Here is a 24,397-nt window from a genome sequence, read left to right on the forward strand (position 1 = left end):
ATCCATTCTAAGGACAGATTGCATTAGATCCACATTAACCAGACAACAGCTACTTACTCAGTAAATTCACCAAAAAAAGCTGTGACAAGTGCCAAAAAAAAAAGCCAACTTAGAATTACAGAAAGGTTCTCCAAAGTTGTACTTGCAATAACCGCACTGGGCATAGAAATCTGATCTTTAAGTGACTTCAAACTGAACCTAGAATAACTTGTGACTAGTTAGGATACATTTGTTTTGGGCACTGCATCTGAGATCCTCTAGGAACATTAACCAGGTTCATATTTGGCCAACTAAATTTAACTTGGAAATCTTGCCATCAAAGGAATACCATTCTTCACTAGGTATGTAAATAGGGAAGGTACTCAATGAACTAAAAGCAAGTAAATGCCAAGGAATGACCTCATCTGTCTGGAGCTATCTGGATGGCAGGTGTGGCATTGAGCATTACCTTGAATTTTGGACAGTTGCCTTGTTTAACCTGAGCCAATAGTAAAACTCTGCACCAGCACATTATAGTGCCAGTGTTTTGAATTACTTTTGTTCATTTAAAGGTTACATTTGTTTATGCAAGTCAAAAACCACCCTTGAAATGTGTCAGAAATTAATCTAGAGCACTGAAACCCTCCTAGAACCTTGCTAAGATAGGGTGAGTAATTTGATAAGACATGCTTCTCAAACTCTGTTATCAGTTCACATCTTTAAGACAACTCCATTGTATCTCAAGCAAACTGTTTACAAGGCTAAGAGTGGGAGCATTTTGAGCAGCCTCTGCCCCTTGCAGTGATCACATCCCATTCACTCCCTGTGACAACAGCAGCTACATGGGAACTATTTAAACACAATTTACTCCCAACCAGGCTCCCCCACACTGGAGAAAGAACCAAGTACTTGCTGGTTCACAGTACTGAGCTGGTTATGTACAGTGCATTGTACCTAAAAGAAATGCTGGGCATCTGCTGTTTCCTCAAAGAAAAAAATGATAAAACAGTAAGAAATAATGTGGACAAACTTGAAGTACTGTACAGATATACTGAGAAGAGGCAGTGAGACTGGAAGTCAAAGCTGCGAGGAAGAAGGAAAACTCCAATATGTCAACATGCATCTCTTGGCCTGAGGATGCCATCTGCCATCTGGGCAGACCAAACCAGCTTGCTGCACCTGAATGAGGCACACAGAGCTGCTTCTTGCAGTGGGTATGGTTTTTACTCTGCTTGATCCAAGAAAACATATTTAGCCTTTAACAAGCTGCTTACTTGGGTGGCAGCTAAATGTGTTGGGAAAGCTGTATCTGAATTTTGTCACTGCCATGGTGCAGCTCATATCTAGACAGTGACAGCAATAATCATCTTTGCATACAGCTGTACAGATTAAGAGGTGAAAAGCAGTACAAGTTCAGAACACACTAGTGAGCATCAACTACTTATGAACTGACAGTGCAAGAAAAGAGAGAAAACAACCCACACTCACTCCATTTTACAATCCCACTGAAGCATTACTAGCATAGCCATTATGCTACATTCCACACCTTAGCCTGTCAACACTAGCTAGTCAGTATAGGCAGGCCTTGGCTGTAAATAGGAATTCTTTCTATTTTACTAGAATTTGTCTCTTCTGCCTTTTTTTTTTGTTTTTTTTTTTTCCAAATAGTCAGATAGATGGAAAAAATTCTGTGCATTAATTCCCCATTCTTGAGAAAATAATGATATAAAAATCTTACACTGTGAGATGGACCAATCAGTCTGACTCAATACCTGACTGTTGATACAGCTCTGCTCTTTGGTGCATGCCCACACCACCATCAAAGAAAAACAATATGAGCAAGAAGCAAAGACCTATCACCCATAAGCTTCAGTTATCTGAAGCTGGCACATGGTTCGGTGGTTTGTGTGCTGGTCTGACAGTTAAAAAAAATAGAAAGAAGAATATTTACCTTTTCACCTTTTACTCCACTGCAATCACATTTGGATAAAGATGTACATCCATGGCAAGCCTTGAAAACATAAGGGGAAAAATTTGTTTTTAATTGGCATAAGACCAGATGAAATATTTAATATTATCACAAAAAAGTTTAAAAGGTTGTCTAAAAAGTAAACCTACAAAGTTTGTCCTCCAGCCATTCTACAAGTGCTCAAAGCAGACACATTTAATTGGAAGTTTGATCACCTTTAATAATACCTATGTTTGTTTGTAAGTATTTTACAGCTCATTTTAGACTTCCAAACTTATGCTTAAGCAGTACAATGCAACACCTATAGCCAAAAGCACCAGCACTTTATAAAACAGGCTCTTCAGCAGATCTCCAGCTGAGGAGAGCCCAGTTATGCTTCCCACCAGTAGATGTCAGGTTTTGCACAAGAGTTTAAACCAAGCTTGAAGGTTATGAGCACATCTGTGATAGTTATTAGATAAATACTTACTATGTGATTAATTCTTCCCCCCATAGCTCAGTTACTGAGAAAACACATTGAAAAACCTCTAGATGTCATGTAGCTGCATTCCCACACCAGTGCAAAGCTTGACAAACCAGCTACAACAGTCTCTAGCATAAAGTGAGAGTCAGGTGGCTGAGTGACAGTTGGATTTCAAGGGATTCAAAGGAGAGGGATATACAAGTTTGGTTCACAGAGAAGATCCAAGTTAAATAACCTTCCCATACCACATTTGCTTAGATTGTATTCTTCCATCCCCATTTTAACATGGGATATTCATTAGAGCCCTGCATTGATCTCAGATTAACAAATGTGTTTACACAAGTGAGATTTCTAGAATAAATGCTTTTTTTGGTAGCATATTTCTACCTAATACCTGTTTCAGACCTCTTCATAGTTAAAAGTATGAGCCATATTAGAAGATACACTAGCTGAAACACTTCAGGGTTCAACTTATTCTGAGAACAGGTGCAGTATTGTATTAAAAACACAGAGCTTATGCTTTAAAAGTTTGAAAAGCTGAGCATTTGGGGTCCTCCCCTTCAGTAATTGACAGAAAACATTATGTACAAAGTTTCAATCAAGCAAGAAACCAGTCGGTATGTCAAATCTGAAATACACCCACACTTGAATTCTAGCCCTCATTACCACAGAAGCATTTAAAGACATGACCCATCCCCTACCTGGCATTAGGAATGTCCTGGCTCTTAGCCTAAACATACTACCAAGGATCAGACTGAAAATACAGAAGTAACTTAATTCACTTGGAGTTACAAAATCCCAGGATCAACTAAAGCATCCTGCAGCAAAAGGCAGAGCTTTGAGATTTAAGGCCAGCAGTGGTGCTACATGACATGACCAGGGTGTCTCTCCTGATCTTCCACGTGGCTTTTGTCACCAGTTTCTTGATGTTATGTATATGAAAACTCAATTCTTCATTAACAGGGCTTATTGAGCCATTTCCTAGAATGAAATGGAATCTTTCTAGCCCAGCTTTCATATATCAGGCTGGACAAGCAATGTGGCCTGACCTCATGGCTGTCCCTGTTTGGAACAGGGTGTTTGGCTAGATGTCCTTCTGATGCCCCCTTCAATCCCAGTTATCCTATGAATTTAGTATCTGATCTCTTTCACTTTTAAAAATGGGTTTTAAAAAAGCAAGTTCCTTGTGAACCAGTTTTAGGATTAATCTCTCTAACAAAGCTTTGTTTAAAAGGGATTAACCTTAGTTACATGCAGTATTCCCTTCCCTCACAGTACAAACCTTGCTCACTGTGCTGCAGCACTGATTCTGTGTTACAGGGATGGAACAGTGAAAGCAACATGGAAAACCTCTGCTGCCTCCAAGAGGTGGGGGAAAATAATAAACTTACCAAAACCCACCAAAAACTGTGGTACAACACACAGGTTAAAACATTCAGAAAAAGCATGATCAAGATCCTGCACAAAGAGAAGGATTTATTCAGCCTATGGAACAGAAGAGACTCATTTAGTCTTCCTTACAGCTTCCACAAAATGTTTCTAAGAGGAATTTTTTTAGTTCTCAGGTACAAGGGAACTGTTGGGGTGAAGAGGAAGAAAGGGAAGTTGGGAGGGAAAAAGATGGTGTGAGACTACGTGGCCCTTCACAAAACAAAGTTAGAGGTGCACAATGTTGTGAAGGTGAGTTTTCAGACAATTAAGCTCAGGAGTCTCTGCCCTCTATAACTGCATGCAGAAAGCTGCTTTGTCAGTGCTTAGACATCTTTAACAGTGATTCAGCACCAAGACCACATGAAATAGATCTGATTAATAAAAAAACGGAAATATTTTGGTATGGAAGGAATCACTCAAAGCAGGGCAGCTTAGGCAGGGTGTGCAGGTCCTTGTTCAGTTGCACATTGAATAACTACAGTAGTGGAGATCCCACAGCCTCTTATGTTGCAACTTGTATCCATTAAAAGTTTCATATATGAAAGTTTCTAAAAAATGTCCTTCTCTCCCTTATCTTGTTTGCACCAAAATGCTTTAATTTAATCAATGTAGGGGCTCTTTTTAAACCTGTGACTGTCTTCCAAAGCAATTTATATATTCAGACCAGATTTCTTATGTTTTGAGTAACTTCTTAACCTACATAATTAGCCTGTCTTGGAGAGTCAGGAGTACTCACTGAATGCTTTTTGACAAGTGGTTTTGGATATCCAGTTCAGAGGCATTACTTGCAGGAAGGAAACATGGTCTTTCTCAGACAGCAGTGAAGGCAAGCTAAAGTTCTGTAACCAGAAAACTCTTCAAATACCCACTGTAATCAAATGGTAGTAAATTTTTGGCATAAATCCTGGGAAGATCTATTCACCCACAAGCTTATCAAGAAGTACTCCCTCCCCCAGCAGAGTCACTTATCTTCCTGTACAAAAGCTGTAATTGGCAGACTGTGCTTCTCATTTGCATTAACATATCTGCACCAAATTAAGGTATTCTTAATTAAACAGTCTGAACCAAAAAAAAAGCCCTCAGAATCTACATTATCTCAAGATCAATTCATGCCACTTAGAGATCTTATTGTTGTACAGCTTAAAAAAATCCCAAAGTAAAACATGATGGCACAGAGGAAAAAAAAACCTTAATGACCTACTCTGACTGAAAGCTTTCTTCTTGTTTAGACTTTTCAGTAATCTCAAGGCCATTTTTTTTAACTTGGCAAAGCAGGCACAAAAATTGCACTACAGGAGATTGTATACTGCATTAACAAGTTAGTACAAGTTTGAAAACCACTCAGCAGCCAGAGGCTAGAGATTTTTGATGTTATAGAATCAGTTGTGTATCTCACATGAATGCCAAGGAAATCTAGGCTTCACACTATGCATAGGAATACTTGGAATTTCTTCTGCACACGAACAGTAAGTTATCTACACTTCAATCACACAAAGAAAATGGATGCAGTGACATTCCAAATGCAGAAAAATCTACATTAAAAGCAAGATTTAGATGGTTACCATCAGTACTTTACCCTAAGAAACCAGTTAACCATCACTAGTTCTGAAAATTGACCTTCTAGGTTTCCAGATATGGAAAACTGAATGGCTCCAAACCTCAGGGGAACTCCAAGTTACACTTGGCACATGATGCAGTTGGAAAACCAAGCAAGACTCTTACTTTGTATTATTACCTGGCAGCCAGAAGCCTTCAGTAGCAGTTCAGTTCCTGGCTCTGGCCAGTAGGACACATTGTCTTAGGTGACAGAAGATAATAAAAAATACTTGATATAATAGCAAGCTGTATCTTGAGCACAAGGTCACAATCTCCATATCAATCAAAATCTTTTTGTTTTCAACTACACCAAGATGAATAAGGAATCAAAGCAGCTTTTAAGAACTTGAGACAAACTGCTTGGATTTGCTCCTTACTGTGCTCCTGTTGCCTCCCTGCTCACATACCTGTAGAAATGAAGGCACTATCACTGCTTATTTCCTATGCTCTGACACAACCAAAGGCTCTAATTAATCTATTCAAGTTTAGCTAATCCTTTCACTGGATTTTCCTGACAGCTTCTACCCATTGAATCTGTGTGTGGAGAGCAAGTTCTTTTCATTAGTATATAAAAGGAGGGATGGTATTGGTTTACTGGTCAAAGGATAATTCTTCCACAACAAGCTTGGTCTTTTGTGTCTTACATGGACTGAGGAAAACTGCTTTATGCCACCAACAGAATACAGTTTTGTTTGTTTGTTGTTTTTCAGTTTGAAGAAAAAAAGTACACATTCCCACTCCTGGTTTGTTACAGTCAGCTCAGTGAAATGAATAGCCTAAGTCATCCTCAAAATGTGTTGTGGTTAAAAGCCTGCCTTATGCATTGGGTACATTCCACTCCTTTCTCATCAGGCCCAAAGACCTTGGTTACAAGGCAATTTCAGCATATGCCATTCCCACCCCACCTCCCAGCTGCCACTCACAACAGTATTGGACAAAATGTTTGTAAAAACTCCCAGGAAGATGAATGCTGCTGCTGAAAGAACAGTAACTTGGGACTTTGCAAAAACTGAAGTGAAAAAGAAGTGATTTACCACTACATACACACAGCTGCAGGGAAACCTAACAGCTAATAGTGTGCACATAGGGAGGGGCTTAAGGGAGCACCCAAACCCCTACACTAGAGCTCTTAATAATGTATTAGCATTAAAACATACTGGAGTTTAAGAGTAATTTAGTACTCTTCCCATAAGCATGATTAAAGAAGGAAGCCAATCATTTCCAAACCTTGACACTTAAAAATTACCAATCAAGAGAAGGTGAGGCTTACAGAAGCACAGTAGGTGACTCAATGAGAGTTCTGACATGGCCCAAGTTGTTTACAAATGGATTCTCAATTCAGGTATCAGACAACTGGATAAGAAAAAGGAAAGATAAATAGCTCAAACAATTTATTTATCCTGACAATCTCCTTATGTATAATTTTATCATAAATGGAGAGTTTCCTGTTTGACAACTCCTCTCATTTCTAGGGGAGCAGAGTGACATTACTGAATGCAGCCATGCAGTTTGTACTAACAGACTGCATGCTTTTCTTGAAAGCTCCATTCTGATAGCAGCAGGAGGTCAGAAAAGAATCAAAAACCTGATTGTGGACAGCTGCTGATTTTAAATACTGGTGTCACCTGCAACACATTAAGACCCCCTCAGACTTAAATGATGAAGCTTCAGTGAGGTTTAACTTGCACACACTAACTTCATAAACAGATGTTGTCCTGAAGGGAACCAGACAGTTATTTGACACAACATTGTCAGCTGTCTCACCAGGTAAGGATTGTTCTCTCTAGTTGGAAAAAGATGCACAGAAATCATTGAAATAAATTCTGTCCAACTAAAGATGGCCAGAATTTTAAAACAAATTGAAAACTGCAACAGACACTGATGACAGGAACTTGACTGAACTGTAGAACAATGTGATAGAGGAGCAGAGAGCAAGGAGTAAAGACTAGACAAAAAATGTTAATACACACTCATGTCACACTGTGTCGCAATTGCCGTATTTGTATTTTCCCATACTTTTTCCTAATGACTTCCTTAGGATTTATTTGCTACATATAATGAAGCTATTTGATTGTTTGGTTTTACTAAGCCTTCCATTCTCTAGAATAGTCACAGGAAGAACCATCCATAAAACCCATTCAAAAGCAATTAATCTCTGAGGGCTTCCATACAGCACAGTCTCTCTCCCCTAACAGCTCTTGAACCTGAGACCTGAAAAACTCAGGTTTTTCACAGATAAAAGTAACAGAAGCACTTCTGCAAGGCCAATGTGGTTATGAGTCCTTCCAGTACCTGCAGCAGGTCTGACTGCACAGCCACACAGGCAAGGAATTGCTGTGATCCAAAGACACAGTCTCAACTTGAGAATGGACACACAGTAACTTTTTATTTGCCTTTCCTTCCAAGCATTTTTAAAAGCTGGTAGAGCACTTGCTCCTGTTAGTTTTAGATTATCAGGCACCTCAGGTCTCTCCCTTCTGTATTTACAAGCAACATGTGACCAGATACTCTTCTTAGCAAGTCAATCAGGTAATGAAGTTACCATAGTACTAAACAGCTGAATGAAACATGGAGTTTTGCATTCAGATAGAATCACACCAAACCACAAAGCAGTGTCAAAAGAACTGCAGGTACATCAAATCCTTCAAGTTCTAGCACAGCATGCATCAGCCACACAAGGTTTTTACTGCCAAAGAGAAGGGCAAGAGGGGTTAGAAACAATGGAAGTGTTAATTAATCCATAGTTTTGAAGTCTTCTAGTCCAGAAAACAATGAAATAGGACTTCCCAATTCACCAAGTCTGACTCTAGACCACATATTTGGTAAAATAAACTTGTATCTTGGAATTCCTACAGCATCTAAATTAACTCAAATACAACTTTACTGCTGAAAAGCAGTTTAACAGTGTTTTGTAGCTCATGAAAGCTCACTGTGGAAATTGAAGGTTTTCAAGCTGCTCTTGTTCATGATTTAGGGGTGGCAGAAGAGAATTTTCACAGTAGGGATGCAATTACCTGTTAGACATCTGTGAAAGATACTCCTAGAATAAAGCTTATACACAGTGAACAAATGCTTAATGCTACTAACATCACCCTCTGCATTCAAATATGACAGCTTACCAGTTGTCAGCATCAGTTCAGCTTCAGGAAAAAAAGGAGCATAAATACTCAATAATTCTATCAATTGTAAAGAATGACTCTTGTTAGAAATTCACTCTGATCAAAATCAGCAAATTCAACATACAGCAAAGCATCAGTTACAAATGCCTTTGCTCTAGCAGGATGGCTTAAGTAATCTTCCTGCTGTAACCACACAAAAAATTATTCATACCTTTATTTATAATGCAAATAAATTCAGCCTTTCAGTTCCAAACAAAGATTTATTTTGGTGGTGGTCCTGAAGAGCATCTTCATATTCATTAGCTTGCCAAGATCTGTGTAACAAAACACCTGTGCAGTTTTCTAGCTAAGGATTTACTACTCATCCAAGTCAAAGATTTCACCATTTATCTTCAGCAAGTTGATTTTCCCTTCACTTGCCTGGACAGAAATATAACCAAAAAAAATAAAAAAGGTTTGTGGGGATTTGACAAGCAGAGTTAAAGCAGCTATTGTGAGTTCTAATTACGATTTCACATCCATGCTCTTTAGGCTTAAGCAGGAGCACAAATTTGCAGATAATTTATTACTCATATATCTGTGTGAAGTCAGCTATGGCAGCAAAGCCATCACAGGTCTCTCATCCAAATGGCTGTCCTTTTCTCACTTAGGTGGTGTATTTATGAGCAGTAATATTGCTAAAGCAGAATCTGAATTAGAAGCCTTTTACATGTCCTTCTAAGGAATTGTTTCTCTCAATCTACCCAAAGATGTGAAAAGAATAAATATCATGGTCTAAAATCTAAAAGTCAAAGTACATTTGCAAAAGTTCTTGGCCATTTTTTTTAAACTAAGGGAACTTCTGGCATGTAATTTCATCTGTTGCACCTTGAGGCACAATCTTTCTTTGAAATCTGTACAATATAAGACCTGTTCAGACTGGCAGAGGAAACTTTTTAGTTGTAGTAGCTACAGTTCTGGCCACAGTGAATGAGAACACAAAAGGCAGGTTAAAAACCATTCTCAACCATCTGATGGATACACAACCCTTCTTTTTCCTCTGAAGGGGTAGCACTATGTGCTTGGCATAACTACCTTCAGAATATGCAAAAAATCAAAGCAAGTTTGTGTTAAAAATATTATAAGAAATGGACAGGAGCTCTTACCTAAAGGGGATTGAACTTTTCTGCCTGTACCTTGTGCTAAAGCAATATGGAATTTATTGCTTTAAACAGAACTAATTATGGTTCTTTAACATATAGTTTTTTCATAAAGAGTATCTTTCACAGAAGCTTCCAGTTAAAATAATGGCAATACTTGCAGCAACAGATCTTCCCACAGACCAGTCTAACTACAGGCAACTTTTGGAGTCAAGGACTCTTTAATGAATGAACACCCCACAACTTAAACAACTTTGATTAATCCCCAAACTGCAACTATTCACCCATTCAGAATGGGAGGTATCACAACCTGACAAGTTCTCTGTATCTGACTCCTGAACCAGAAGAGAGGACAGAAAGTAGAAGAGCCCAGCTGGGCATCCAACTCTCCCAAAATCCCAGACTTTACTCCCTTTCTCAATACTTGGTTTTAAGAGGCCTAAGGCTGACAACTCTTCAGGACAGGAAGAAACATTAGGCACAAACTTTAACTACAGAGTTTAAGGAATAGTTAGCCCTTACAACTCACAGTAGTTCACTCCTACTTTCCACACAGCCTTCCATCTTCAAAAATGCTTGTTGCCCTCTGCTTTAAGGGGCACTGCCAGCCTTGCACTCAAGTGTAGGTGAGGAAAAGGACAGGGACAGTTCTCACTACTTCTGAAAACCCAGAGGTTTCTGCAGTCTATTAGTTTTACAACACTTAAAACAAAATACACTGCACCCTTGAGAATGGGCTTCAGTGCAGTGTATTTTACTGGGTGAGACACACAGAAAGTAAAATAATCAGATCAAGTTCTGCTGCCCTTCTTGCAGGCATTTCAAAGCTACAGTAGAAGAGACCTGAGAAGCCAAGTACTTCTAGTCTAATGAACACAGATTTCCAAACATCTCTACATCAGGCTATTTGAATTGGTAAAAATTTTCTTTAACAGCAACTTAGAAGTACTATCTTTATGCTGCCATCCAGAGGCAGCATCTTACAAAGCATCTAAGTTTAGATCTGGCAAGTACACCTCCTGGTAAACAGTGCAAGCTAAGAGCACTAAACCAGAATGTAAACTACCAGGTGGCCTTCTCAGCCCACTCCATCTCCACATTAATGAACTGCCAGTGCCAAACACCACATTCATTTCCTTCAGCAAGCACTGCAGCTGCATGAACTTCTAAATACACAGCATATCTAGAGAAACATCCTGAACAAAGTAACTCTGGTTGGCTTTGCAGTTTGGGAATGCATAAATTTCATACCACCTCTGTAGGCAGTCTAAACCTCCCTACTGCTCATTTCAGTTCTAAATGCTGAACTCTGAGTGCAAGCCATCTTCTAACTTTTATACAGACCATAAGTGAACCCCTAAACAAGTACTTAGCAAATTAGAGGAATGGTTAGTTTTAAGCATGCCTCCATCTTTACCTGCACAGCTACACATCTCTGCAACTCACACCATCCCTGAGACACCCACCCACATGGAGCACCTGGCAGTCAGTCAGTGGCAGGATACAGTAAGCCACTTGACTTTTCAGGAAATCTCAGTTTTACTTTTATTTTACACACAAGTCTCTAATCACCAGCCTCTTGGGGCTTCCTGATTTTTTCCAGCTGCAAATAAGAAGTGCCATATGGTACTCATTACAGGTTAAGATTTAGTAGTCATTTAGGACCTTTCCCTTGTGACAGGTGTTAGATGTTGCCACTTTCTATAACCATGTCCAAATGTAACACAAACCTAGACCAAACGGTCAGTCGGGCTTCTGAGTCTCAGATATGCTTGCAAGCCAAGTATTACACACTCACAGCACCAGTCATGCTGGCATTGTTTTTACTCCTTTCCCAGTTAAAGAAATGGAATTAAAACACACAGACATTCCCTGGAAAATGTCCTGTTCCTCACCCTCGTCCATATAACATGCAATAGAAGAAGCTTCAATTCCAGAGTCCTGTTACTAGATAGAGGTCAGACATCTGTCACTGACAACTGCACTTTCAAGTGTCAAGAATATGAAGGAGACCACACAAGAACAGAAACCCACTTCTTCCTTGGAGAAAGGAAAGGCAAAATTGAATAGCATTTCAGATTAATCCAACTCCATCCTGGTCTATTTTGAAACTACTGAGACCACTAAATTAATACCAAAGATTAAGCAAATATACATGCTAAAAAGAATAGAGGCTGTGCAGAGTGATATTGCACTGAGATGTTATCTGAAGAAGTCCACACCCTCTTAACTGCCAGAACAAGACCTAACTCACTTTAAGGTTTGGTGGGTGTCTGGGGGATTTTTTTTATTTGTGGTGGAGGCAATTATCAGCTCTATTCTCCTTCAGTTCTTGGACCAAGTATCATAGCTTCAAGGTTCTCCTAGTTTGAGCTGTTTTATCATTTGTTTATGCCCGTGGCAGCAGCACACTCTGTGTGTGCACTTTAACACCTAAAGGGAGCACTACAGGCAGCACTCTCTCTGTGGTGCTCAATGATAACAAGGAGCTACTCTCCAGCCTCAGGTAATCAAAGCTGAAAAAGTAAGTGGCATTGAAGAGGGCCTAGTTAAACAAGGAAGCAATGGAGACCAAACAATTCTCCTAACCCTGTAAGTCAGAGGCACTTGTAAAAGAACGGAACATCAGGATGTGATGAGATGGGAGACCCCTTTATCCACATGGGTTCAGAAATCCCTAAAGCTGATCGAAGTTGAATATTTAGTGAGAGGTCTCAGATGCCTGTTCAGGAAGTCACATGTTGAACTTGAGCAGATATGGAGTACCCTCAGTGTCAGCCTCTCAGGTTCATTCACTTAAGCACTGGTTATGTGCTACAGCAGTAGCTCAGGGCTCCTTAGAGCACCTGCCACTTCAAGTGAGGAACTTCTGTGCAAAATACACCTCCCTATGAAAGAGTGACCTTATAGAGAATGGAGAATCACAACAGTAATTTCTCAGACTATCTTCCAGGAAAAAAAAAAAAAACAACCCAAAAGGGGGCCAGAATGTATTTTATTGCTTTTAAAATGCTGTAAGACAGCCCCAGGCTAGTGCTAGTAGAACATTCTATCTAGCACATGCAGATCTTGGAATTTGATACTCAACTTTGATTAGAAGAAAAAGATTCCATTCCCTTACACCAGAGAAATTACATCTAGAGGCTATAAATTACATTATCCTAAAGAATCATTACATTTAGATTGCACTGATCATTGCTAAACAGAAAGCAAGTCTCAGGAATTAAGTCACACTTTTCAGAGACTTGCTACATTTAAAAATTTGAACCCATGCAAGGAAGTAGCTGAAAGGGCCATAGATTAGATCTTTAAATAGAATATTAAAAACGCAACTAAATTTTAAAAGTATTACCATTGTGTCAATTACAGGACAGGCAAAAGAAATGTGATCAGTGCTAGAGAAGGGGGGTACAGAGGGACAGGAAAGACACTTTATAGTTTTTGTTTCAAAGGGAAACAAAAGGGGAGGGAGGAAATCTTCAATAGCAGCACTGAGCTGCTTCTTACTTGAATACTTGTAAATTTACATTATTGCTTTTGTCAGCAATTGATTTTGTTCCCAGTCACATTCTGGAGGTACCCCAGTGGCAAGTTGATAACATGCAACCTAAAGTACCTCTTTGCAGTGATTCTCTGACAGGGTCCAAGGATGTCAGTGAGCTATCTTCCTTACAACATCACACTAAAATACCGTCAGTTTAAAAAAGTGTGGGGGTGGGGGCAGGTAGGCAAGGAGAGAGCACACATAGTTCCAACACCCCAGCAGAGTAATTAAACTGAGGAGACCCATTCATAAGAAATAGCCCTTAAGTATTATTAAAACTTGAGATGCAGTACAGTTCAGTCTGAAGCTTGGCAAGAGTAAGAAACAGCCCCTGGCATTTGTACTCATTCCAAAACAAAGCCACATTCTCTAAGGGAAAGTATTCCCTCAGGCACCCCATTTTTAGGGAGTATACCAACTTCCACAAGTGCTATTTGGAGCCAAACATATGCAAAGAAAATAATCTGCTTCAAGTTTGTGATAGATGTTCTGCATCCTGCAGGAATCAGTAAGTTAACTGCAAATATTGAATTAGGAGCTTTCCCATCAAGTTTTAACATTATTCCTACAGCAAGCAAGGTTTGGAACAGAAGACAGTGTTTCAGTGTCTAAGTTCCACTATTACTCCTTAACTGGACAGGAAAGAATATAGCAAAAGGTTCCAGGGCCAAGACAAGCACATGGAGAGCTCATTCAGCAATTAGCATCACGAGCAAAACACACTCAGGGAAATAAATTTTATTGCCAATCAAAAGTCAGTAGGGTAATAAGAAATTAAAAAAAACCAACCTTCCAACACCTTGCTCCTGCCTTGCTTCTTCCCAGGCTTAACTTCACTCTCAATTTCTCCACTCTTATTCCCCACCCCATCCCAGCAGCACAGGAGGATCGGGAATGAGGGTTCTGGTCAGTTCACTACACACTGTCTCTTCATTATCAGTTTCTAATGATGTTTCCTTCAGAAAATTCATCTTTACACTTTAAATATGAAGTCATTTTCTACCAAAATGATCAGCATACTCAGTCACAGAGTGAGCTGAGTTGGAAGGCACTCTCAAGAATCACAAAGTCCAGCTCCTGGCCACGCTTAGCGCCATCCCCAAGAGTCACACCATGTGCCCTTTTCTTGCTTACTCTTTCTGCTATCAAGACAAAAATAGTTACTGAAAAGCTTACACTACAATTTAGAACAATACATCTCAGATTCATCTGCTTACTCTGTTAAACATATCTGCTTAGTCCAACTGTTTAAAAAGACGGGGGGGAAAAAAGTAATACTATTTCTATTACTATTTCTATAACAGAATGTGCTCTTCCTCCACAATTACTTTTACAGCATATCAGCAATCTAAGGTTCTTTAAAGAGAGGCCTGTTTCATTACTCTGATTTTTGGGTACAGGATACCCATGTCCTGAAAATACACATTTCCTGAGCATGACTAGACCTGTCAACAAGCATTTTCTCATCCAAGCATAAAGACACTGTCTAGGTTCACATAGGATACAAACATTCATACATTAGACAGAGATGTTTTAACACTTTATTACTATGACTGCTTTAAGAATATGAAAGAGTCTAGAACAGAAAAGTGACTTTCTGCTTACACAGGAGTGTCATCCATTCTATTGCCAAGAGGTTTCCATTAGCATTCTGGCTCAGAAACTAAATGGAATTATGTATATACTCTTCCTTCAATCAAAATTACAAAAACCATTTCCACCCAGACAAATACCAACTTCTGCATGGATGTTTTCACTGGGGAGACTCTGGGCACAGCCTTCTACAGCAAATTCCATGGCACTACCTTCCTTATTAAAAAAGGCACCAAATGAATATTGGAAGTTAAAGTACCAAAACAAAACATACAAGCTTTGCAACTTACAGAATCATAGAATAAACTTGGTTGGAAAAGACCTTTAAGATCATCTAGTTCAACCCATGACCTTACCTAGCACCTCATCATCAAGTAAAGCACAGCACTGAGTGCTACATCCAGTCTTTTTTTAAACACATCCAGGGACAGTGACTCTACTACCTCCCTGGGCAGACAATTCCCTTGCCCAATCACTCTTTTAGTATAGAATTTCTAACCTAAACTTCCCTTGATGCAGCTTAAGGCTGTGTCCTCTTGTTCTGTCAGTTGCTGCCTGGAGAAAGAGACCGAGCCCCACCTGGCTACAGCCACCCTTCAGGAAGTTGTAGAGTGATAAGGTCACCCCAGGTCTCCTTTTTTCCAGGCTAACTTCTCATTCTCCCTAAATTTTCTCCTTATTATTTTAAATATTTTTAAATTTTTAAGTCATTAAATAAGTAATGGTTTTGCAGAAATCTCAAGGTTTTTTCCTCATGTCTCTTGACAGAGTGAATTGATGAAAAGAGACGGCAAAGTCAAACATAAATTCTCATTTCTCAGTGCAGAAGCTTCTTTTTCCTTCTGAATAGCTTTGCCCTTTAAGGCTGAATATACAAGAGAAGTGTTCTAACTAATTCAGAACAAATATTTTCTATTATGAAGCCAATTCCTATTGTCTGAATGACAGCTAGAAATTACCTTTCAGAAACAATGGCTTCTGCTGTCTTTCTGCGTGACAGGTTGGTTCTAAGTAAATTGACTCAAAAAACCCCACTGCCTCATATAAAGGATTATTTAAAAAAGATTTTAAAACTGAGTTCATAAGCTCCTTCACCCAAACATTGTTTTCAGTGGCATTTCTTGTCAGGACATCACAATTTCTGGGAGCTGGAGGCTTGTCTAGCCTTGCCTCAAGTCATGTTAGTTTCATTGCTTTAAGTAAAGCGATTTAATTGTGGGTTTTAATAATTGCTACTTTAATTCAAGGTGTAGAAAGAATGCAGTTCATGGTTCAGGGTGGTCATTTTCTTCTTTCTATCAGATTCCTGGGGCATTTAAGTGCATAAAGAGAAAGGTTTGCTTTTGAAGAACTGATGCTGTATTTAACAAACACAGACTAATGCTAGATAGAAACATATTTACGACTCATGAAATAAAAACTTTCTTAAGGAAGGAAGCCTTCATAGCTAACATGGTGAATTAGAACAAAATCAGCTATAACTGTGGAATTAATGGCTGCCTAAGCCTGACAGCTTTATGCACTTAATAACTAATGCTTGCTATTCTTTCACACAGAATGCAGGAGTTGGAGTGGATAGGAACCAGAATAGATAGAAATGAAACGAACTATTCTGAATATACTGTAAATTTTTGATATGTGCAGAATACTGGAGAAATACAGGTAAGTCCAGTATATATAATCACTCCTTAGTTCCCCTAACTACTTTTAAATAGTCCAAGGATTCCAAGTCACAAGTTTTGCATCACGTTGCTTATACCATAATACAAATTGAGCTACTACTTCAAATTAAGACTCATCAGTCATATCTTTCTAGATTAAGACAGAAAAGTAGAAAACTCCTACTATAAGAAAAGCATGAAGGAGTGGGTAACAGGAAAATAAGACTGCTAGTCTACAGCACTGCAGGCAAGCAAAAAAGTCACAGCACTCATTGATAACTGATTATTCCAGATATCCAGCTAATGACTTGAAACAGCATTCAAAACACACCACAATTACAAGGGCTCAGTATAATTTCTCTCGTACAATTGTTGTAGTTTACTTCACTTTAGCATTACAGTTGCCAGATAAAGCCAAAATTTTATGCTTTGCATAATAAAATTCTATGGTTTTGTCCAACCCAGTAACCATACAGAAAGACAGTCAAACTGGAAAATAAGCCAGAAAGGAACATGTGCACAGTTCTGTTTAATTTTCTATACAAAACCATAAAGATATTGTGACTTCTGTCACTTACAGCAGTCGTTCCTAAAACAAGCTGAGCTGAAGAATCTTTATGAAGCTTCATCTTTCCAGTGAATGGCTCTGAATCTCTGAAATGAAGCCATTCCACTGCAGCTCTGGATATTTGCCATGGCTCTCAGGTGAGTCTGTGCAGCAAACAGCACCAAATGGACCTTCCAAACCTCTGTTTCTTCCACCAGAGCCAATGAGGTGATCTTATCTATCAGAAATATGTCTCCAAATACAACAGCAGGACTGACAACTACTGCAGTAGATAAAGATGTCAGCAGATAAAGTCATGGTTTCATACCAGTGAACCACATCAACGGCAACCAAGGATTTCCTCTGTGCTCAGTGTTCCTCCTGGAGAAGGGGTGTCTGCCACATCCACAGACCTCAGCAGCAACCAAAGGTTGTGTAAGTCTGGTTCCTAAAAGCATCTAAATACTCTAGGAAGCAGTACAGCATAAATATCTTTCTCTAAATTAATGGTGTGGTTTAAAATTAAGATTCCCCTCGCTTACAACTAAAGCCACTCCTAGAATAAACATGCTTTTCAACATGTTTAATGCATTTCAGCAAAGAATCCTGACAGACACAGACCCTGGCAAAAAGACTTACTAATCTGTGTTCAGGCAGGGAAGTGAATAAACCTTGGCTTATGTTGAGGAAAGAGGGAAAAGCAGGATTTCAGCAGAGCTGCAGCAGCAAAGCTTATCTAGTATGCACTGGCATCATGTTAGACTAGAGCAGGACAGCTCTGCAGGTCTAGCCATACCTCAATAAAATGAATCCTGCTGAAGATGATAAACTAAAACAGCAGTGTGTTGCACACATATGCCTTTTACACTGCTAGGAGAGAAAAGAGATTGAAATTCAACTCTGACATTTTAATTCTCTGTAGAGATTAGGTAAAAGAAACAAAATACAGATCAGAGACTAAACTATTTCCCTTGCCCTCGAAAGGGAGGGGACAAAGAAATCCAACAACAGAGCTGCAATAACCAAGAGCCTTCAAGTGAGCTGAAATCCATAGCTTTAAAGCCTCTTTCTTTCCAACTCCTAAAACACACTCCTCAAATAAAAAAAAAATCCCAAACCAAAACCCCTAAAAATCATCTATACTGCCACTACAATTTGTCTTCTGTTCCATTATAACAGAATAATACACATACAAACACACAGTTCATAAGACACCTCCACAAAAATGGAAGACAAAATTAAAATTCTGAATGCAAGATGCTGACACCTTAAGAGATTATTTTTTAACTAGTAGAAACTAAATTTAAAAAACCCCATTTAATCTGATACCTCGCAATCCACAATTTAACTTAATGAATTATGATTAACTTTTAATTACTGGATATGAAAACTGTCTTAACAGAAAGCACACCTAGGAGCACAACTGTACTTCCATGTAATTTTAGACTTTTAGGATAATTCAGGCTGGAAGGAGCCTTGGGGTTATTTAGTCCACTGTCCTACTCAAACATGTAAAAAGAGAGGCAGGGTTTCATAACTAGGAATTACACAATATCAGTCTTTTTGAAGCAGACTAAAGATATGTCTACTAATACATTAGTTTCAGCATCATGCCTTCTGAAAGAAGGGAGAGTAAAGGATTAACAGGCTTAAGCTACAATGTAAAACTTGTAATACAGCTTTGCAATTATCTAATTGCCCTTCATTCATCTCTCTTAAAATTAAGATCACATCCTGCAGTCTTTGCTTCTTGTAGTGCCTCACAACAAGTTGTCCAAGAAAGACTTAAGCTCTGCAAGACTCAGTCAATTGCAAAGCAATTTTTTAAAAATAAGCAATAGATTTATATGTATAACTGGGACTCTTTTCATCTCAGCTATGTTTATTCTGAGGACAATTTCACATTACATTGAAGCTGAAGCTTTTCCTCCCCACATTTAGCAATTACATACCCAGGATGCTCAGCACATTGCCTTTTTTTCAGACACAGCACTGTACCAATGACATTAAATGAGGTTTAATTGCATTGCAAACCTTTTAGAGGAGGTAGAGAACACTGCTTAGTGATCCTTACAACTGCATCAGCACTCTATATTTTGAGCAAGCTTTATTTCAGGTACTCTTGAGAATAGATGGTTTACAGCACTAAGAAGTCTGCAGTCAACACCAGACTGCCAAACACTGCATTGAGCAGGAACTTTAAAGCACTCCAGGGGTTTTTAATGTTACTGAGTCCACAGGGCCTTATGAAACAGACAAGCAAGAAGTGTCTTAGCTCAAAACAATTGTCTGGTACTATCAGCACTGCCAGAGGCTACTGTCCCTCCAGTGCATTTGTGCAATCCCATTCCTAGAACACACACCTGAGCTTTGCCTGGCTACCTTGCTCTGGGATGATCAGGAGGGTTGGCACAGCTGATACAAATGGAAAATGAAGCTTTTTAATCTCAGTGAATGAAAGCTAAAAATGCACAATGCATCTTCACTGCATGTGCAAAACACATTCCTCCCTGGACTTTGCTCCACTGAAAATATGCACATTAGATTTGCTGGGATGCCCTTCATCATTTCAGTAGTTTTGTGATACAGAAAAGTTTGCACATGTTCCAGTAAACCCAACAACAGCTAATTGCATCACAGTAAGCATCACTGCTTATTCATAGCTAGAAAAAAATCACGACATAAATTTACATTTGCTACTAAATAAATTAACTAACTTTGTCCTAGGAAAATCTCCTTTTCTACTTTAAGAAAGGTAACTAATAATTGGTTCCAGTGCATAGATTATTCATTCATCACCAGGAAAATGAAAGCCTAGGAAGTTCCACTGAAATATCACTCTATTTCCATCATGTGGAAAAACTGAAAAAATACATAATGATTTTGTAAAAGACTCTGTTATGGTCTAAATTGTTCTTACATTCTGCTTCATTCAGGATTCCTTGGATTTGTTAGCATTTTAGTACATGTTGGAACTGAACTCGAGACATAACTTTTCCTATATATCTTCAACTAAAAGCCATGAAAATTCAAAATCAAAACACGAGACAAATGATAAGTTGCAAGCAGAAGGCCTTGAGCCTTGATGTTATGAAACCCATCTTGTGCATGACTAATCAAGACACATCTACAGAATTTCAGGATTAAATACCTTCTGAATCCTAAGAGCCAGCTTCCACTGCTTTTACAGACTCAGCTTTTGTAACTAGAAAGAGCCACTGCCAGTTATGAAATGGAAAATAATAACAACCACCACCACTATCATGATAAAATAGTTAGAACAAACAAGAAACACAGATCACCATCAAATTAACCATATTGGTCATGTAAAAAAAAGAACTCTCAAATAAACTTAGAGAATTTTCACAAATAATACATTACTTCCTTAAACACAAATTATATCCATCTTGCCAGCCTGCCTTACCATACTTGACCAACTCTTTTCAACCCTACACTTTCAAACTGGAATTATAATGGAAGGCAAAGGAAAAAGACATTGCAGACACTACTCAATTTTTACTAAATTTTGGGCTGACAAAGTCTATTTACACTTTAAAAATCTAGGCCTTGGCTATGAGAGAAATTTTTCCAATACAAGCCAATAGTCAGTCACTAACTTCTAGTGAGTTTCATAGAGAGAACAACTGATGAACCTAGTCTATCTATGCTCTTTAATTAAACACATTTCCCAGGCACAGCTTGCAATCACTTTTCAATGCAAGTGTAAACCTGCCAGGAGAAGAAAAAAAATTCTGCTTCTAAAAGATTGGCTTATATACATGCATGTAGATTTATATTAAAACTAGCAAGGCAATTAAACAATAATTGAAATTGTCCATTAGAATAAGCTCTCATACCCTCTGCTGAAAGCATACATAAGCACTTTTAAAAAATATTCTAACTTCATTAATTGATGAAACCATCTTCCATTTCATTCATTCTCCCATTCAAAAGTAAAACCATTTTTAAACTCCCAGTTACTTTTTCACTGTTCAGCAGTAGTTACGCACTACACTCTACATCAACAATGAGTCTGCACAAGAGTGCATAGCATGATCCATATGCTGCCCACCAAGTGTAGACTATGGGCTGTGAAAACTCAGCAATAAAATCTGAACAATGAAATCCATCCCCCCTTCAGTATGAAACATCCCTTTGGATTTTTTTAATAAGTCACAGGGATTTCTCTGTGATGGGCACACAGGCAGACGACTCTTAACTATATTCTGGTAACTGATCACATAGCAATACACATCATTACAACAATCTGGAGCAAAGAGGATTTTTTAATTGGAAATGTGAATTATGATGTTGAATAACAATTTCAGATATTATTTGAATAAGCGCACCAGAATTACTTGAAATCATTTGACCAAATTCACCCTTTTGGGGAGATGATTCTGACACAAGATCCCAAAAGAAAATTCACAGAAGAGACTGTGTGTATAAATTGCTGATACCCATTAACAAGGACCAGCAACATTAAGTGTTATCACAGGAAATTCAAAAACATCAGAACACCAAAGTACTGAGAAACCATATTACAAAGGACCAGTGGGATTTATGGAGTTTGGAACAGAGGCATCTCTCTCTTTCCCCCACCCCCACTTAGCCCTTGGGTCTTCAGTTAATCTTATCTCACTGCAAATCCTAAAAGAGAGGCTAAAGCACAAGGGGGTGTTAAGAACCAGAAATTTTACCACTGGTTTTGCTCCCTTCTTCATTTCTCCCATGGCAGGGGACTCCCCACACGGTCACCACAGCCCCTTCCCACAACCCACAGATTCACAGTAATTGCACACACAGAACTCTGCTTGGATGCAGAAAGAAAAGGGCCAAATTTATGCACACAAATCTCCCTATCTTCAAGCCCTACCTGCTAAAACAGTGAAGTCCTGTAGGTGGGAGTGCCTGGGTCCTTCTTTGGGGTGGGGGTAATGGCAGGCAGGCTGGGCTGAGGCCTTACTGAGCAGAGCAGCAGGACCAGTGCCACAGACAATGTGGAGCCGAGCAGCTCCGTATCAGTGAGCACTGCTGGCACACCAGGATCACTTACACTTGGGTTCCCACCTGGGCACAGCAAGGAGGGGTGGAAGAGGAAGGAAGTATATTATGGCTAGTCTTTGTAGACCTTTCATCTGCCCTCTGAAAAAGCAAAGTTTCACTGTAAAGGAATGCACTTCAAAGGAGAGTTCAAGACAAATAAGATTTTGCCAGCACTAACTAGAGAATAGTTGTGGGGGGAGTAGCAGAATTATACTCTGCACCTATTACCATAATGTATTATGACTTTTCAACTAGAAAGGAGTCCTAAACAGAAATCTGGATTTTTTTTTTCCACTTTCCAATTCAACGTAAAAAAAAGTTAAGAAATACACATGGATCGTAAAATTCTGAAATTGACGCAGGTTAAAGTGGGAGCCTCTTTAGATCATTTCACCACTTTTTAACAGCTAAAAGTCTTAATCAGATAGCCTGAAACCTGAAGCCAGCGATCACCTCTCCCACCTCTCAGTCCCAAGGCCCTGCCACTGCAGGGAAGCCGGCACAGCATCCCTTTTCCAAGCACAGAGACCCAAAGGCTCCTCCAGGCCGCCTCCCGTGTGCTCTGTACCACACCGCACACATTTACCACCTCCGCTAGCACTTCCACTTGAGATTTAAGAAAGCAGAAATACAACCCTCGGGAAAACCAAGTCCCAGTGTGAGGCACAGTGCTCCGACAAACCATGCCCACATGGCTCCATCTCCGTGTCACATCCAAGTTACTCACGGCTGCAGGTGATGGCTCAGCGGCAAGAGCTCAGACACGTCTCACGGAGTTCTTTGGGGGGAAAAAGGCAGGGGGGGAAATCTTTCCTCCTTTGTCCTGGAGGAACAGCAGGTTCACAGCCCACACTGAGCTTACCCGGGCTTCCCCCGCCTCACACTCCCTCCCTCCCCGGAGCCGCCGGCGACCCCAGACGTGCGGGCGGCCCGCGAGGAGCGGTCCGGTCCGACGGGGCAGCACCGCGGGGCTCTGCCCGGCAAGAGCGGCCCGGGAGCCCCAACACCCGCGGGCAGCCGGAGAGACCCTCCCGCGGCCCAGCCTCACCGACCCCCGCCCAGAGCTACCGAGCTCCTGTCAGGGCCATGCCGCCTTCAGCCACCCCAGCCCCAAAGGGGCTCAACGCTCCCCCCAAGGCTCCACACCGCGGCCGCGCCCGGCAGGGACCGCGGCTCCTGAGGAGAACAAGGAGGGCGCCCCGCACTCACCGCCGCCGAAGCCTCCTGCGGCCCCCAGCACCCCAGCAGCAGCAGCACCAGGCAGCCGGCGGCCAGGCAGCAGCTCCGCCGCCGCGGCTCCATCCCGCCCGCTCAGGAGCTCCGGGGCCGGCCCTGAGGCGCGGGCATAGCCCGGCGGGGCAGCGCGGCTCCTGCAGGCGGCTCGCACCGGCCGCCCCGACGCCAGCGCCCGCCCCTCTGCCGCACTCGCCCGCTTCTCCTGGCTCAAGTCCTCCCGGGACTACAGTATTCCTCCGCTCCGGGGGCGGGCGGTGTGGGGCACGCTGCTACCGCCCCTCTCCGAGGAGGGCACAATCCCCACACCCTTCCCTCGGGCGCCGCGGTTTTGTCGGCTCGAAGAGCAGGCGCCGCCTCTCCCCGCCCCGCACCTCCACCGGGCGGGCAGCTGGACCCCGAACTATTTTCTGCAGCGGAAGTTGCAGGGGTGGGTGGGTGAAGGGGAAGTTGTTGCCAGTGCCGAGTCGCCCCTCTGGAGGGGCGGGCGGCGGGCGCGGGGCTCGCCCGGCTCAGTCTCGGCTCATCCGGCCCCGCTCAGGTGCGACGCCTCGGCGGGGACTGCGCAAACTTCCTGCTTGGGCACGCTGTGAGTGCCTGCAGGGGCTGCGCCGCTCCGGGAAGCGAGCAGTGACCGATCCGAGCGGGCACTGCCGGCGCTCGGCGCCCCCGGTGCTCCGCCGTGTGGGGAAGGAGCCCGTGAAGCGGCCGCACCGTGCCCTGCCCGCCCTGAGTGACGGCGGGCCCTCCTCTTCCTCCGGCGGGTGCCCGGCTGCGCCGTGCCGGTCCCCGCGGGCTGCCCGGGCCATGGGGCGCACAGGGTGAGTGCCAGCCGCGGCCGCCCCTCCCCGCCTCGCCCCCGGCCCGCCGTGACTGTGTCCCTTTGCCTCCCGCAGGGCGCTGCTGCTGCTGCTGCTCTGGCTGGGCGCGGAGCTGGCGAGTGCGGTAAGTGTGTGCAGGTCCCGGCAGCAAAGGTGCTCGCTGGAGGTGAACGTGTCTGGTCGAACCTGTCGGGGTTTGGGCATCCTTCGGCCGGAAAAAAGACGCATTCCCACTGCCCTCTAAAAGATGCGCGGG

General features: G+C 41.3%; 1 protein-coding gene across 1 annotated transcript in view; it reads right to left on the reverse strand.

Moving 5' to 3' along the window:
* The window catches only part of COL4A5 (collagen type IV alpha 5 chain), a 73,925-nt gene extending 50,536 nt beyond the window's left edge, over positions 1-23,389 (reverse strand). The window contains exons 1-2 of the mRNA XM_066559402.1: positions 23,297-23,389; positions 1,931-1,990 (exon numbers count right to left, since the gene is read on the reverse strand). Coding sequence (XP_066415499.1) covers positions 1,931-1,990; positions 23,297-23,389 — 153 coding nt within the window. The remainder of the gene's footprint in view (positions 1-1,930; positions 1,991-23,296) is intronic.
* Between the last annotated feature and the right edge of the window lie 1,008 nt (positions 23,390-24,397).

Source organism: Molothrus aeneus, chromosome 14, assembly GCF_037042795.1.
Source record: "Molothrus aeneus isolate 106 chromosome 14, BPBGC_Maene_1.0, whole genome shotgun sequence".
In the NCBI taxonomy this organism is placed as follows: domain Eukaryota; kingdom Metazoa; phylum Chordata; class Aves; order Passeriformes; family Icteridae; genus Molothrus; species Molothrus aeneus.